The sequence below is a fragment of the Dromiciops gliroides genome, chromosome 6 (genome assembly GCF_019393635.1).
Source record: "Dromiciops gliroides isolate mDroGli1 chromosome 6, mDroGli1.pri, whole genome shotgun sequence".
Lineage (NCBI taxonomy): Eukaryota > Metazoa > Chordata > Mammalia > Microbiotheria > Microbiotheriidae > Dromiciops > Dromiciops gliroides.
In genome coordinates this window covers 17376242-17393597 of record NC_057866.1, presented here as the reverse complement: position 1 = coordinate 17393597, position 17356 = coordinate 17376242, and the positions used below count along the sequence as shown (strand labels likewise).

The 17356-nt window shown below is 40.7% G+C and overlaps 1 protein-coding gene across 3 annotated transcripts in view; it reads left to right on the top strand.

Annotated features, from left to right (window-relative positions):
* LOC122730410 (tigger transposable element-derived protein 1-like) overlaps nt 1–17356 on the top strand; it is a 19926-nt gene extending 2570 nt beyond the window's left edge. The window contains exons 2-5 of one of the 3 annotated variants that reach the window (XM_043969531.1): nt 3512–3702; nt 5473–5620; nt 9450–9579; nt 11908–17356. In XM_043969531.1, the coding sequence (XP_043825466.1) occupies nt 12911–14677 (1767 nt within the window). In that variant the 5' untranslated portion in view covers nt 3512–3702; nt 5473–5620; nt 9450–9579; nt 11908–12910 and the 3' untranslated portion in view covers nt 14678–17356. Of the gene's footprint in view, nt 1–3511; nt 3703–5472; nt 5642–9449; nt 9580–11907 lie in introns of all 3 variants that reach the window. The other 2 variants (XM_043969532.1, XM_043969530.1) reach the window with 2 other exon arrangements.

Here is a 17356-nt window from a genome sequence, read left to right as displayed (position 1 = left end):
GACTCCAGGGCCGGTGCTCTATCCACTGTGTCATCTAGCTGCCCCCGGTAATGAGGTTTTAATAACTTCCATTTCTTTATCTCTTCGCAAAGCACTACTCTTCCAATGGACCTTAGAGGTAAGTAGTGTGGGTATTATGTGGTGATGCTTTAGACAGCTGTGCCACTTAGAGGGTTGCAACAAATTTCACATCATCTCACCTGATCCTCCCACCAGTCCTGTGAGATAGGTGCTATTATTAGTCTCATTTTGCAGATAAGGAAACTGAGGCTTACAGACATAAAGTAACTAATTCAGGGTCGCACAGGGAGAGGGGCAAGATTCAAACCCAAGTTCATTGTGGTAGAGCAGAAGGAAGACTGCATCCGGTGTCAGAGAATCTGGGTGCAAATTCTAGCTCTGCTACTTACTGCTTGTGTAACCTTGCACAAGTCACTTCATCTCCAGAGGGCTGTTTTCTCATCTGTGATATGAGCAGGTTGGATCACATGACCTCTGAGGTCCCTTTCAGTCCTCCAGCTATGATCTCAAGCTGGACTACACATTCAGAATTCTTTCCCAAGGGTTCCTAACATTTTTTTGCGTCCCTGTCCCCTTCCTGTACTCCCTATTCAACATGGAAAAAAATAAATTCTACTGTTTACCATGTACATACATACGAGAAACAAAATAGAAATTAAAGTGACTCTTATGTGCTATGTAACAACATTTAGTATCATAAAGTTAAGTGTTTATCAATTTATCCTATCTACAAACTTTTCCCACTAACTCCTACTTTTGGAATATTTCAATAGTATATTATAATTTGGGGGGGGGCAGTTAGGTGGCACAGTGGATAAAGTATCTGCCCTGGATTCAGGAGGACCTGAGTTCAAATCTGGCCTCAGACACTTGAAACTTACTAGCTGTATGACCCTGGGCAAGTCACTTAACCTTCACTGCCCTGCAAAACAAAACAAACAAACGAAAATTTTTAATAGTATATTATAGTTTTTGAGAGACAGAGTGGTACAGTGGATAGTGAGCTGGCCTCAGAACCAGGGAGGATTGGGTTCAGGTTCTTCCTTGGATGCATATTGTCGATGTGACCCTGTTGAGTGAATCCCTTAACTTCCCCGTGTTCCAGATCACCCTCTAAGACTCTAAATTGCAGAGACTGTGCTGATTATCATTTGTAGAGGAAATTCCCTTATTAGGGAGTTCCCCAGATCAATGAAGTCCCAGGTTCAGCCTATATCCTTATCCCAAAGTCGTTATTTGTCAAATATTCCACTAACCCCAATTTGGGAACCCTTGCTCATAATGCAGGGTAGGAAACCTGGATGTCTCTCCTAGGTGAGGAACCTGGGGCTTAGACTCTGAGACTAAGAGAGCTGAGTAACTCTCCACCTAGAACCTGTCAACATAGGATGTGAAGTTAGGTCTCTACCCCATGACCTGTGCTCTCTGCACAGCAGTACACTGAGATAATGTATGTGAAAAATGCTTAGGAAAGAATTCATCATAATATAAAAGGTTAAAATGAGACTTTTATAAAACCCACTGCTTACACTTAACTGTGTGACTATGGGCAAGGAGACTCTCTGAGTCTCCCTTTTCCCATCTGCAAAATAGAAATACTAAATAGAATACTCTCTACCTCAGAGTCAGAGATGAAAGGGACCTCATAAGTAATCATTCCTTGAGGAAACTGAGGAATCAGAGAAAAATTACTTGAGACCTGTCTTCCTGTGTTCTTGGAACTAGAGATCATTTGCACATGGCTTCAATTCTTTAAATCCAATATTTTCTTTGCTTTAAAAAAAAAAGTTCTTTTTTTTTTCAGATTAAAAAACATTTCTTTTCTCTCTCTCCTCCAACTGAAAAAGAAAGGAAAGAAATATCCTTGTAACAAATATGCGGAGTCAAGCAAAACAAATTCCCATGTTGGCCATGCCTCAAAATGTACTTCCCATTCTCTATACTAGTCCTTTACCTTTCTGTCAGAAGGGAATGTTGCCTTTGTTCAGGTTCCCAGACAGGAGGAAGTTAGGGTACTTCTGTGCTCTGGAGCCACTGGAATTCAGAGTTCTGAAATATTTTGTTGCTGTTATTACAGCATAAAGTGGCTCCCATAAGTCTTCCTAGGTTTCCCTGAAACTATCTCCTTCATCACTTCTCGTGGCACAATAGTATTTTATTACATGCATGTAACATAATTTGTTCATTTACTCCACAACTGATGGACACCCCACCCTATTAATTTCTAGCTTTTGTCACCATAATTGAGCTGTTATAAACATTTAAAAAATATATTGGACTTCTTTCTATTTCTTTGATCTCTTTGGGCTCTGGTGCTAGTAGTAGTATTATTGGGTCAAAGCATAGGCACAGGTTAGTAACCTTGAAAATATCATTGCACATTGCTTTCCAGAAGGCCTGGACCAGTTCACAGTTGAATGTGTCAGTTTCCTTAAATTCCAGCCAGCATTTGTCATTTTCCCCTTTTGTCGATTTCACCAAATCAGTGGGTAAAAGGAGGAACTTTAGAAATGTTTTCATCTGTATTTCTCTATTTTAATAGTGATTCAGTGTTTTTTCTTTTAATATGGCTATTGATAACTTGGATTTCTTCCCTTAAGAACTGCTCCAGGGGGGCAGCTAGGTGGCGCAGTGGATAGAGCACCGGCCCTGGAGTCAGGAGTACCTGGGTTCAAATCCGGCCTCAGACACTTAACACTTACTAGCTGTGTGACCCTGGGCAAGTCACTTAACCCCAATTGCCTCACTAAAAAAAAAAAAAAAAAAACTGCTCCAGGGGCAGCTAGGTGGCACCATGGATAAAGCACAGGCCATGGATTCAGAAGGACCTGAGTTCAAATCCAGACTCAGACACTTGACAGTTACTAGCTGTGTGACCCCGGGCAAGTCACTTAACCCTCTTTGCCCTGCCCCCCCCCAAAAAAACTATTCTGTACTTGCCCTTCCCTCCCCACCCACACCCCACCCCAGGATGTAAACTCCTAGAGGGCAGGAGCTGTGTTTTTTCTTCCATATCCCCAGCACTTAGAAGTCAAGTCAGCTAGTCAACAAGCAAGCAATATATCTGGCATATATCAAGCGGTTAATAAATGCTTATAGAAGCTTTTTTCCCCTAAAGAAGAGATGAGAAAATACACCTGGTTCCCTTCACTGGGGAAATAGAGAACAATGACTTTGGAATATTGCATGTGCTGTCAGACGAGGTTGATATATCGCTCAGTTTTGGAGAAAGGAAGCCAGAGAAGCCAGGGGGATCATTTTGTCCAACCCCCCTCTTTTCATGCCATGGAAAGGTGGAGGGGAAAATTTGCTCATGAGATTAAGACTCTGCCTGCACGCTTCCTCTCCTTCCCTAGCTCCCAAGGAAGAACAGCATCACTGGAGGGACAACATGGGTTTGTCAGGAGTTTGCAGTCCCCGGCCTTAATGCTGGGAGTTGCAGAGTTAATTTCTCAGCCATCCCACCACCACCCCCCCTCCTGCTCCCCAGATCCCAGAGAGGCCACCCAGGCAACCGGATGCAGAAGAGTGTTTCCTGTTTCCAGCTCCTGATCCCAATAGCAGCATCAGCCAGCGGGTCTTGCTTCGGGGCTGAGTCTTAGCATCCGTTCCATCTCCTTCCTGGGGCTCAGAATCAGAAGACTCCCTCCCTTCTACCTCCTTACACACTACCCTCTTGCGGTAAGCAATGCCTTCTGAGCTGGGAAGGTAGAGACTATGGCAGAACGAGAAGGAACTGAGGCAGCTGGGGACAAGGGGCGGAGAAGGAAGGCTGTGCAGAGAGCAGTGTTAAAGGAGAACCACAGAAGGCAATGGTGGGCGTGCCCTTCAGATCATTTATCAGAGGGGCCCTGACCAGTCATCCGCTATAACCCCCTCATTGTCCAGGGATTTGCCTAAACTCACACTGCTAAATTATTCCAGAGTGTAACCCAGGCTTCTGGACTCCCAGGGCTGTGTCTTCCTCCTTGTACTAAAGCATGCAAGAATAGATCCTATGAATACATCCACATGAAAGGGGACCTGGGTCATAGAATGTCAGCGCTGGGAAAGACCTTAGAAAATAGTCCATAGAATATCAGAGCCAGGTGGGACTTTAAAAAATAAAATGTTAGAACTAGAAAAAAAACCAAACGTTAGCGCACAGAATAACAGGGTTGGAAGAGACTGGGCTTAGAATCCGGGTTCTTTAGATACTGTTTCTGGGGTCTGTGAACGTAGTTAGAAAAAAAACCTACGCCTTGATTTTCACTAACCTAAACTGAGCATTTCCTTCCATTATTTTAAAAGCGTGATTGTTAGAAGGTTCCACAGGTTTTAACAGACTGCTGAAGGAATCTGTGAGACCAAAAAAAGACGTTTAAAAACGGTTGCCTTAGAACACAGAAAATGGAACGTACACGGTGGAAAAGGCCTTATAATATAGATGGTCAGAAATGGAAGGAATCTTAGAAATCATTGAAGGTTCAACCCCCTCATTTGACAATTAGAAAACCGGAGGCTCAGAAAGAAGTGTTTTGCCCAGGGCCATATGGCTAATAAGCATCAGAGCTAGAATTTGGACTCAAATTGTCTGACTGGGGCTGCTAGGTGTATGTATACAGTGTATGGAGAACTGGGCCTAGAGTGAGGAAGACCTGAGTTCAAATTTGACCTCATGTACTTATTAGCTGAGTGACCCTGGGCAATTCACTTTGTCCTCTTTGCCTCAGTTGCCTCATCTGTCAAATGAACTGGAGAAGGAAATGGCAAACCATTTTCTGCCAAGAAAACTCCAAATGGCGTCACAAAGAGTTAGACGCGACCAAACTACAAGAAACTGTCTCATGCTTCATGGAACACTCTTCCTATAACACCACACATTTTCTCTCTCAAAAGCACTGGACTCTTATTGGTTCTGGATTAGAATCCCTGGGTATTGTTCCCACTAAACTAGCATAATCTTAAGGAAGCCATTTGACTTCCTCTGCCTCAGTCTTCCCATCTATAAAATGGGAACCATGGTACTTTTACAGCTGTTGGAAAGGCAAAATCAAAAGGTAAATGTGACAGCATATTGAGTTGTAAAAATCCCTATGTAAATATAAAAGATTGGCACTGGCTACATGGCCCTTTCCATCTGGACACTTAAAAAAACCCCTAATATCAACTAAAGGGTCATTAAAAACCATCCAGTCTTTTTGTCTTGCACATAGCAAGTTCTCAGTAAATGTTTCTTAGGTGAATTGCTTCAGGAGCTAAAGCCAGGGCCTCCCACTCCTAATCTGGTAGTGTTCCTGTACATACGTGTTACCACCTCCATTCCCCTTCCTCATATTGTCTCCTTGCGCATCATTCCTTTCTTCTCTCTCACCTCATCCTTTTCTCCCTCTTCTTTCCTGGCTGCCCGGCCTCTTTGCTTTCCCCAATCCCAATTCATTTACTCCTATCCTTTTCTCTGCCCCTCCCTAGGCACGGGACCCACTGTCTCTGACGATGCCAACATCTAAGGATGTAGCTGCGTACCTCTCCCAGGAGGAATGGCAACAACGGATCATTATTTAAAGAGACCTCTACAGGGATGCTATGCAGGAGAATTAGTAAAACCTGCTGTCTTTGGGTGAGGTGGTGTCTTCCTCTGGTAACCGAATTCAATTTTTACTTTTCCTCTAACATAATTTGGGGGCAGATAAGAGCTCCTGGTCTCCCTTTCCCTAGCTCAATTTACATTCTCCTCCCTGAGAGTAGACTCAAACACCAAAGGTAGTCCAGCGATGAGCCTGATCTCTTACTGGGTCTATAACTTCTTTTCTTTTCTTTTTTTCCTTTTCCTTTCCTTTCCTTTTCCTTTCCTTTCCTTTTCCTTTCCTTTCCTTTCCTTTCCTTTCCTTTCCTTTCCTTTCCTTTCCTTTCCTTTCCTTTCCTTTCCTTTCCTTTCCTTTCCTTTCCTTTCCTTTCCTTTCCTTTCCTTTCCTTTCCTTTCCTTTCCTTTCCTTTCCTTTCCTTTCCTTCCTTTCTTTTTCTTTTCTTGTGGGGCAATGAGGGTTAAATGACTTGCCCAGGATCACACAGCTAGTAAGCATCAAGTGCCTGAATCCGAATTTGAACTCAGGTCCTCCTGAATCCAGGGCCAGTGCTTTATCCACTGCACCACCTGGCTGCCCCTGGGTCTATACCTTCTTACCTATAGATGAGCCTCTCTTTTCTCCTAAGGAAGCAATTTCCTAAAACAGTCTATGAGAAAACTGCTGTAAAACTATGTTTAAGAAACTGTTCTGCTATGCTCCAAATGTTTGAAAGCATTAAGAAAGAAAAAGGTGAGGGGATCCTAGGAAGCTCCTTTAAGCAGAGGGTTGCAAACAGTGTATAAAATTGTAGCAGCTATAAAGATGAATTAATGAGTAATTAAAATCTGTGAACACGTGTGTGTTTAACTTTGTTGGGAAGCTTCGACAGAGGGTGAATAGGTGACCCAATGCAGTGGTCACCCATTACCATCCTAACTATAAGAAACCATAACAGAACAGAGAGAATGATAACTAGTAGAGATGTTTGTTTGTTTTTTCCCCTATGTATTTCCTGGCTGGAAAGAAAAAAGACTAAAGCTAAAGAAACAATTTAGAAGCCTAGTTGGGGAGTCGATAGCTGAGTTTTATGGAAAGGTAATTAGAAATAGCAGATGGCATTTTTTTTTTTAATAAGGCAAAAGAAGAATTGTGCTCCTTAAAGTCTGGAAGGCCTGAACAGAACAAGCCAAAGAGGCAAATTTTGAAATGAAATATTGCCAGAATGTATCCAGAACCTGGAACTATGGCTAGAACTGCAAGGAGAAGCTTATTTATCTGAACAAGCATCTGATCTTGAGAAATTATTCTGGTTGATTTCAAAGGCAGCTAGCTATTGCTTAGCCTTGAAAAGCAAACCCAGGAGTAGAATAAGTTAAGCAAAGATTGAATTAAAAAGAATTGTTGTGATTAAAGGGGAAGCATCTATCTATGACTTTATATATTATTTGTTTAAATTCTTTCATCTTATACTCTAGATGTAAATGGAGGTAATTAGCCTTTAGTTAATATTCACATTTTTATTCCATAAAGCTAGTATCTGTTTCTCTAGAAAAAGCCTAATCAGATGGTTTCATCCAGTCTGTTCTCTCACATTCCTCTTAAATATAGAAGCTTATTGCAAGTGGGGATTGTTTCAGTTTTTGTTCTAGTATCTGGCACCTGGCATTGTACCTGGTCTATAGTATTAATAGATGTTTAATAGATTTGGGGGGGGGGCAGGGCAATGGGGGTTAAGTGACTTGCCCAGGGTCACAAAGCTAGTGTCAAGTGTCTGAGGTCATATTTGAACTCAAGTCCTCCTGAATACAGGGCCAGTGCTTTATCCACTGTGCCACCTAGCTGCCTCCTAATAGATATTTGTTGATTGATTAATTGATGCTTGGGGAGGGAATGAAGAGACTTTGTTGCCTACCTGGTAACAACTACTAGAATTACAGGAATAGTTCCTTGGGAAAAATAACCAGCCTCTAGTTCGTTTGACTTCCAAAGGGGCCCAGGATACACAAAAAATGGTTAAGAGATCTGGATCTAGGGAATGTATTTAACCAAGAAAGTTTGTTCCTGTGATAACCTTTATAACAAAGAATTTTTTTAAAATAGGCAGAATAAATAAATAAACAAATAAACAAACAAATAAATAAAAATTAAAAGGGGGCCGCTAGGTTGCCCTTGCAATGGATAGAGCATCAGCCCTGGAGTCAGGAGTACCTGAGTTCAAATCTGGCCTCAGACACTTAACACTTACTAGCTGTGTGACCCTGGGCAAGTCACTTAACCCTCACTGTCTCAAAAAAAAAAAAAGAAAAATAGAAAGAAGAAAAGAGGAAATTCAGCAAAATCCCCAAATAGCAACACAAACTGGCATCATAGGCAATATTCCATACCCATGGACTGCCTTCCCCCTTTACACAGAAGTGGAGAAGGTCCCTTCTCATTTCTCTTCACTGGGGCCAAGATTATTCCTTATAATTTCATCAAATTTATTTTCATCCAAAATTTCATCTTCAGTTAAAATTTCAAATTAATTTTCCAATATTCATTTCAATTTTGTGGTTGTGGGTCTATTTCCATTATTGTAGTCATTGTGCATGTTATTTTCCTTGTTCTGCTTACCTCACTTTGCATCAGTTCATGCCAGTCTTTCTATGCTTTCCTGTGTTCATCACTCCCATCATTTTTTGGGGGTGAGGCAATTGGGGTTAAATGACTTGCCTAGGGTCACACAACTAGTAAGTGTTAAGTGTCTGAGGCCAGATTTGAACTCAGGTCCTCCTGGCTCCAGGGCCGGTGCTCTACCCACTGAGCAACCTAGCTGCCCCGCTCCCATCATTTCTTATGACATATTAATATTTCATTATATTCATATACCACAATTGGTTTACTCATTCCACAATCAATGGGCATCTACTTTTTTCTCAGTACTTTGCTACCACAAACAAGTGTTGCTAAAAATATTTTGGTATATACAGAGCCTTTTTTTTCTCACTGTCTCCTTGGAATATATGTCTAGGAGTGGAATCTCTGGGCCAAAGAGTATGGACATTTTACCCATTTTATTTCCATAAATCCAAATTTCTTTCTAGAATAGTATTATTCTTTTTTATCGTAAAAGTATTTTATTATTTTCCAGTTACATGTTAAGATAGTTTTCAAGATTTGTTTTCATAAGATTTTTAGTTCCAAATTTTTCTCCCTCCCTTCCTTTCCTCCCCCCTCCTCAAGACAGAAGGCAGTCTGATATAGGTCATATATGTACAATCACAGCCAACATATTTCTGCATTATCATATTGCAAAAGAAGAATCAGAACACAAGGGGAAAACCTCAAAAAGAATTTTTTTTAAAACAGCCAAAAAGTAGAAACAATATGATTCAATCTGCATTCAGATTCCAAAGTTCTTTTTTTCTGGATGTGGAGAACATTTTCTATCATGAGTTCTTTGGAATTGTCTTGGATCATTGCACTGCTGAGGAGAGCCAAGTCTATCACAGTTCATCATCACACAATGTTATTGTTATTGTGTACAATGTTCTGATTCTGCTCACTTCACTCAGCATCAGTCCAGGTTTTTCTGAAATCTGCCTGATCATTTCTTACAGCACAACAGTATTCCATTACATTCATATACCACAACTTGTTCAGCCATCCCCCAATTGATTGGCATATTTATTTTTATTTTTTGCAGAGCAATGAGGGTTAAATGACTTGCCCAGGGTCACAGAGCTAGTAAGTGTCAAGTGTCTGAGGTCATATTTGAACTCAGGGTCTCCTGAATTCAGGGTCATTATCCACTGCGCCACCTAGCTGCCCCTTTTTTAATTTTTTCTTTTCTTTTTTATAATTTCTTTTTCTTTTTAATAATTTAATTCCTTCCATTTGTAGATATCTCTCTTCTCAACCCAGACTTCATCACTCAGATGGAGAAAGGCGAAGGAACATGGAATTGGGAAGGTGCCAAAAAAACAAAAGATCCCAAAGGACTCCCCAGCTGGAACAGAACTTGGGAGACCAGGTGAGTCTTAATGAATCCCTGGGGGCAGCTAGATGTCACAGTGGATAGAGCACTGGCCCTGAAGTTGGGAGGACCTGAATTCAAATCTCACCTCAGACACTTACTAGCTGTGTGACCCTGGGTAAGTCATTTAACCCCAATTGCCTTAAATATCTTGGGCCATCTCCAGTTGTCCTGATGTATATCTGGACCCATATGACTCTGGAGGAGAGAGCAAGGTAGTTGACCTTGCACAGCCCTCCCTCACTTAAATCTAATTCAGCCCAAGTCATGACATCACCCGGTATCACGGTCCTCTTCAGGAATGAAGGAACAACAACAAGTCAATCCCTGAGAATTCCCTTCTGGGTCTTGCTTCCACCTGTTGTTATTACGCTATCACCTCAGATTCTCTATAGACTGGACACAGTATTGCAGAGATCCTCACATCCACAACCTTTCCTATTAGCTTCAGGCAAGATTAATCTCTTCTGTACCAATGGGAGATGACATAATCTGGACCTCCAGCAGGGTTAGGAGGGAGCAGGGGAGCATCCTGTCCTACAGCATTCAATTCCCAGTAGCCCATTTTAAGAAGGGTGCTGGGGCAGCTAGGTGGTGCAGTGGATAGAGCACTGGCCCTGGAGTCAGGAGTACCTGAGTTCAAATCCGGCCTCAGACACTTAACACTTACTAGCTGTGTGACCCTGAGCAAGTCACTTAACCCCAATTGCCTCACTAAAAAAAAAAAAAAAGGGCTGACAAGCTAAAACTTTCTGAGGTGTTCAACTAGGAAGGTACACTGACTCCAGGGCCAACTATATAGGGATCATTTAAAGTGCTCCATTGGGGGCAGCTAAGTGTTGCAGTGGACAAAGCACTGGCCCTGGATTCAGGAGGACCTGAGTTCAAAGCCAGCCCCAGACACTTGACACTTACTAGCTGTGTGACCCTGGGCAAGTCACTTAACCCTCATTGCCCCAGAAATAAATAGATAGATAGATAAATAGATTAATAGATAAATAAATGAATGAATGACTGAATGAATAAACAAACAAACAAATAAGTAAATAAACAAACAAATAATTAAATAAATAAATAAAGTTCTCCACTCCTCTCCCATCCACCAAGCATGGGTATCACCCGAGGTCCTGCCTTAATCCTCCTTCTCTTTTTACTTTATATTCTTTTGCTACTATCATCTCTATGTAGATGATTCCCAGTCTATCATCCCTATACTATCCCTAATCTTTCTGCTGAGCTGCAGTCCAACTGTCTCTTGGACTAGATGACCTATGGTCATCTCAAACTAAATATGGGCAAAACTGAACTAATTATTTTTCCCTCAAACCTTCCCCTCTTCTAAACTTTGCTATTAATGTTGAGGGTGTCCTGCTTACTTAGATTCACACCTTTATCATAATTCTTGATTCCTCACTCTGATCCCACATCCAACACACTGCTGATCTTATCCTTTCTCGCTTCACAACATCTCTCTCCTACATATCCTCTTTTCTCCCCTCATGTATCCACTAGTGATACAGACAGACACAGACATTCTCTGACATGGCCAATATATTGATTTGGTTTTGCCTGACTAAACATATTTGTTACAAGAAAGAACTTCTATTGGAGTTTGGGAGAAGGGGAGAGCTAGTTATGTTAGTATTTCGTGATAGATAGATAGACATGGGGGGGAGGAGCATTGATTTTTTAAAAGTTTTCATTAAGGGGGCAGCTAGGTGGCGCAGTGGATAAAGCACCAGCCCTGGATTCAGAAGGACCTGAGTTCAAATCCGACCTCAGACACTTGACACTTACTAGCTGTGTGACCCTGGGCAAATCACTTAACCCCCATTGCCCTGCAAAAACAAAACAAAAAAACAAAACAAAACAAAACAAAACAAAATAATAAAAAAAAAAGTTTTCATTAAAAACATTTTAAGTGTCCTTGAGATTTCTAGGCCTAGACTGAGCAGGTCTAGGGAAATTCTCTTCTGATCATATGACCATAGATTTATAGCTGCAAAAGACTTTAGAAACCATCTAATTTGCCTTCCTTCATTTGCAAATGAGGAAACTGAGGTTCAAAGAAGTTAAGTCTTTCCCAAGGTCACATCAGTAGTAAAACATAGAGCTGAAATTAAACTCAAGTCCTCAGACTCTAAATACATTACATTTCCAGGTATTCATATTGATCAATCTGAGAAGGTTCTGTTTTTTACAAGGTTCTGAAAAGGAGATGAGATTCAGGATTTCCATTTTTTTTTGTATGTTTCTTGCCTCAGCGATTATTTGGTGGCATTCATGAATTTATATGTGTCGATTTCATTCATCTTTTTATTCCAGCTGAAGACTGGAGGAAAATGAGGAAGGTTATCCGCTGAAATGTCTCATGTATAAGTATTCTCAAGGGATGTGCACAGGAAGGTCCCAAGAGGTGAAGACAGCTCCTGGATTATTGGAAGAACCCATGTGAGTTAGTGCACTTCAGAAAAGCAGCAAAGAAAGGTCTTAGGGAATAGGCAGAAAAAATCCATTCCCAAGATAAGGGATCTGGGGTACCTCATTGTAACCAACCCTAACACTAGACCAAGTTTCGAGAAAGCCTCTATCGTTAGTGAATGTGGGAAATCTTCAGTCAGCGTTCCAATCCTTAAAAGTATCCAAAAATCCAGTCAGGGTCGAATACTACAAGTGTGTGGATTGTGGAAAGGAGTTCACTTACAGTTACTTAGTACATTCAACACCTTAGAATCCTCACCAAGAAGGGGGAAAACCCCAAAATCTATAAAAGTCCTGAAAGTGGGAGAAGATTTAGTGAGAACTCCAACATCAAAAAATCCAAATGAAGGGAGAAACCCTACTTTCTATCTGGCACTAAGTTTGGAGATCAGTTCAATGTGATATCATCTCTCCATATCCACTAAAGAATCCACACAGGAAAGATAAATGTCCCCAGTGTGGGAAAAGCTTTACCCACCATACATCACTTATTAAAGGACTCACACTGGAGAAAAACCACATACACTCAGTTCTGCTATAACTCTTGTTTTGAAAATAGGAATTTGTTTCAATATGATTGATATATCAAGCAACAATTTGAACATAATGCTAATTTTAATTTGCTTATGCGTGATTTTATCCATAAGAAATACCTAGAATGCAGAAAACTGCATCCAGCTGAACAGAGTCGTGGAAGAATAAAACACACACACCCCTTACATATCAACCAGTTACATGAGTTCACTGTGTTCTACTATAAGGTTGTGTTTTGCTGTATTTTTTCTTTTACATTTGTGAACTTTTCTATATATGTATATAAAAACAACACCCATTCTACATCCCAAACATGTCTAAGCGTCCTGGTTCAAAACCATCAAGCCATGGAAGCAAAAGAAAAACTTTCAGTATTGAAGAGAAGCTTGAAATAATAAAGCGTTTTGAAAGAAATGAGAGAACGTGTGATATCGCCAGAGCAACAGGCATAAAGGAATCTACACTGCGGGCCATCAGAGACAACGCCGTGAGAATAAAAGAAACGTCTATGACTGGAACAACCACAATTTCTGCAAAGTCAGTAAGAATCAGGCCTAAAGAAATAGCAGAGATGGAAAGATTGTTGAGCATATGGATCGAAGGGAAAAAATCGAGAACTACCTTTCTCACCATCAAAGGGAAAGCGCTCTCAATCTATGCGGACCTTAAACGGAAATCGCCAAATCCAGCCGAAGTGGCCCCTTTTAGGGCTAGCTGTGGCTGGTTCAGTGGCTTCAAGCATCGCTACAATTTCCAAAACCTTCATTTCTCTAGCGAAACCACTAGCACCGAGCAGAAAGGCGCCAAGGAATTTCCAGCAGTGATACAGAAATTAATTAAAGAAGAAGGCTATACATTGGATCAGATTTTCAATTTTGATGAAACGATTATCTATTATAAGCGCCTGCCTCAGAGGACCTACATCTCAAAGGCAGAAAAACACACCCCGGGATATAAAGCTTCCAAAGATCGCTTAACTGTGATGTTCGGGGCCAATGCCAGTGGAGACCTGAAGCTAAAACCGGTGGTGGTTTACCGCTCTGACAACCCACGAGCCTTAAAGGGCATCGTTAAAGCCAGCCTCGGTGTTCATTACAGATATAGCAAGAAAGGATGGTTGACGGCCCAAATCTGCATTGATATTTTTGCTGAATTCTTCCCTGTTATAGAGTACTATTGCAAGAAAAAGAACTTGGCTTTTAAAATTCTTATAATTATTGATAATGCTCCAAGCCATCCCCCAACAATAGCTGAACTCAACCCGAAAGTAAAATTCATTTTTTTGCCTCAAGAAACCGCGTCTCTGATACAGCCACTAGATCTCGGTGTGATGACCCTGTTTAAGGCTTACTATCTAAAGAGAACATTTAAGCTGTTAATTGCAGCGACTGGAGGTGAGAATGCAGAAACCGTTATCGAATTTTGGAAGAGATTTAACATCAAATTGGCCATTGATATCATCGTTGAAGCCTGGAATGATGTCACCAAAGAGTGTTTGCATCGTGCGTGGAAGAAAATGCTCCCTAACTTGATTCACGACTTTAAAGAATTTGAACCTTCGGAGCAATTAAAAAAAATCAAAGCAAGCTGTGTTGAGCTGGCAAAACAAGTTGGGTTTGAGGAGGTCGACGATGAAGATATAGACGAGCTTCTGGAACCTCACTCAAATGATCTAACCACAGAAGACTTACAACAACTTGCTGATGGCCAAGTGGAGGCAGACGATGAGGAAGGTGACGACAATGATGATGACGAAAGCCAGTCTACACCGCGACAGCTTGCCACATCACAGCTATCGGGTGTTCTAAGTGTTATTGAAAAACAGCTGCAATGGCTCGAAGATAATGACTATAATGCTGAACGAAGTAGAATAGTCGTGCATGGCATCCGCACAAATTTGGAACCTTACAGGCAGCTTCTGTATGAAAGGAGGAAGCTAGCAAAGCAGCAGAAATTGGATATATATTTTAAGCTAGTACGGAAGAAACACCTAGAAGACAATGAGCCACACCCATCCACATCTGGCATTCCAACTTCTTGTCCTGTTTCAAATAAACCCCCTTCTACCACTTCACAATAACTCAGAAGCTACAACTCTTCAGAAGCCCACTTCTGCACGAAAACTTCAGATCTTTGTCAAGGTAAAGTGCCATATCCATGCCACTTCTTCTGATGCAGAATTCTGGGTGGAGAAGGGCTGGGCCAAACCCATGCACTACACCCCTCTCAGCTCCAGCCCCCCATGGGAAATGAGGTACAGGCTCAGCAGTAACCCAAGGCTGTGGACCCCACCATTATCTACAATAGTATTTATGTATTTCTTAACCACTTGACATGTATAAAAACCATGCTACCATTTTAAATAAGTTCCTACCTTTTTTTATGTGTCGCTGCTGAAGTTTTTAAAATGTTGTACCCCAACCCCATTTTCTCATAGCCCTGTGGCTTTTCTTACACAATTTTGTGTAGTGTGGTTATTTTTAGGAATGTATATATTGTATTATAGCAGAACTGACTGTACATGCCCTGCCTGAGAAATGTATTCATTGGTCAGATCTCATCAAACATCAGAGAAGCCACACTGGGAAGAGATCCTATAAGTGTCTTCAGTGTGATAACATCTCAGCCTCAACTCCAACCTCCTAAGGCACCAGAGACTTCAAACAGCTGAGAAAACTTATAAATTTTATGAATATGAGGATAGCTTTGGCCAGAGAGTTGAAGTTGCTGAACACATCGAGACATACAGACTCAAAAAAAAAAATTGTCCATGGATCCATGCCAACAGAGGTGTATCTGATCTCATGGTCTCTGCCATTCCTAGTGGCAAACAGGTTCCTTTCTGGCTCTCAGCCATGACTAAGAAGTTAGCTGGAAAATAAACATGATTCCAATGCTCCTACCTGTACTGTGAAAACATCCCTCTAGCACGTCTCCATCTTAAACAAAGCACCCTAACAGAGACTTAGCATGGCCACCAATCACAATCTTCCTTTCCATGATTTACCACCTTCCAGAGTCTCCCAGCCTACAGTGTTGTCAGGTTTCCCATCCTGAATGCTGGGATGGGTAAAATGAATTTGCTTCTGTCAACTTCAAGGAAGGCATTTGGATTATTTGAAATGACTGAAGTTCTTAAAAGCAACACTGAATAAAATGGGTAATATTCTTGGATCATCATCCTCCCAGATCCTCTCTCCAAGGACTCAAGAATATGAAGTATAAGAGCCAGGAATTAATTCTTCTGCTATACTTGTCATGGGTCAGAACTTTATGAGAGTATTGTATACAGTTTGTGTACAGAAATATGTAGAGAGCCACCTTTTAAAAAATAAAAAACCTGGAGGTTAAGAGAAAAGAACAAAGTGATAAGAAATGAAAAATAGACTCTATATGGACAGGAGAAAGGATTTGAGGTTATTCAACTTTGAGAAAGAGAAAGCTCAAGGGAAACATACATCTTTAGATAGATGAAGGATTGTGAGAGAACTGGAAGGAGATCTTAGAGGTTCCATGTGACCTGGAATGGATTCTTTCCCTACCTCCTTCATAGAATTCCTCTTTTCCTTTAAGACTAAGCCGAAGCACCATCAAAGCAGCTCGGTGGCACTATAGATAGAAGGCTGAACCTGACGTTAGGAAGACCCAAGTTTAAATCCAGCCTCAGATGTTTACCAGCTGTGTGACCCTGGGCAAGTCACTTAACCTCTATCTGCCTCAGATTCCTCACCTGTAAAAATCTATTTCCTAATCCGTTATATAGAAACAATAGCAGCACTTGCCTCTTAGGGTTGTGAGAATAACATGAGAAAATATTTGTAAAGTGCTTTGAAAATATTAAAGTACTATATAAATTCTAGTTATTATTATCTTATGCATGAAGATTTTCTTTATTCCCCAACTGATAGTGCCCTCCATCCCAAAATTCCTTATGCTTAACTTCTTTACTTATAAAGTTAAATAATTTATACTTAACTTTCTTTTAATAATTTGTATCATTAATTTTATATTTGTGCTGTATATATTTTAAATCTTTTTGTTTTCTTCCCTACTAGAAGAAAAGCTCTTTGAGATCAGGGGTTGTTTCATTCTTTGGAGTTTCATTTCCAACTCCTCACACAGTGCTTGACACAGAGTAGGTGCTTAACAAATACTTATTGATTGACTGATTGATTACAGGTTTCTTCTAAACCCTTCATTTTACACATTCTGTAACTGAGACCTAGACTTGTCTAGCTAGTAAGTATATAAGTATGAATTTAAACCTAGGTCTTCCTCCTCTGTCCACTGCAACACACTGCATCATTTATGGCTATTCCCCGCTCCAGGCACCTGTCATCTGTCTCCACAGAGCCCTGGATAAGATCAAATGGTCTTCATCAATTGGAGAATGGCTAAACAAGTGATGATATGTGAATTCAATGGAATACTATTATGCTGTAAGAAATGATGAAGGGCAAAGTTCTGGGGAAACCTGGGAAGACTTGTATGAACAAATGCAAAGTGAAGTGAGCAGAAGCAGGAGAACAATTTATATATTAACAATAATATTGTAAAGATAATGTTGAAAGACTTAGAAACTCTGATCAATACAATGATCAATCACAATCCAAACGATTCATAATAAAATATACTAATATATCAATCAATCAATCAACAAACATTTAATAAGCACCCATTGTATGCCTCCAGATAGAGAGCTGATGGACTCAGAGTAAAGATTTTCTTTCTTTCTAGACACAGCTAATGTAGGAATTTG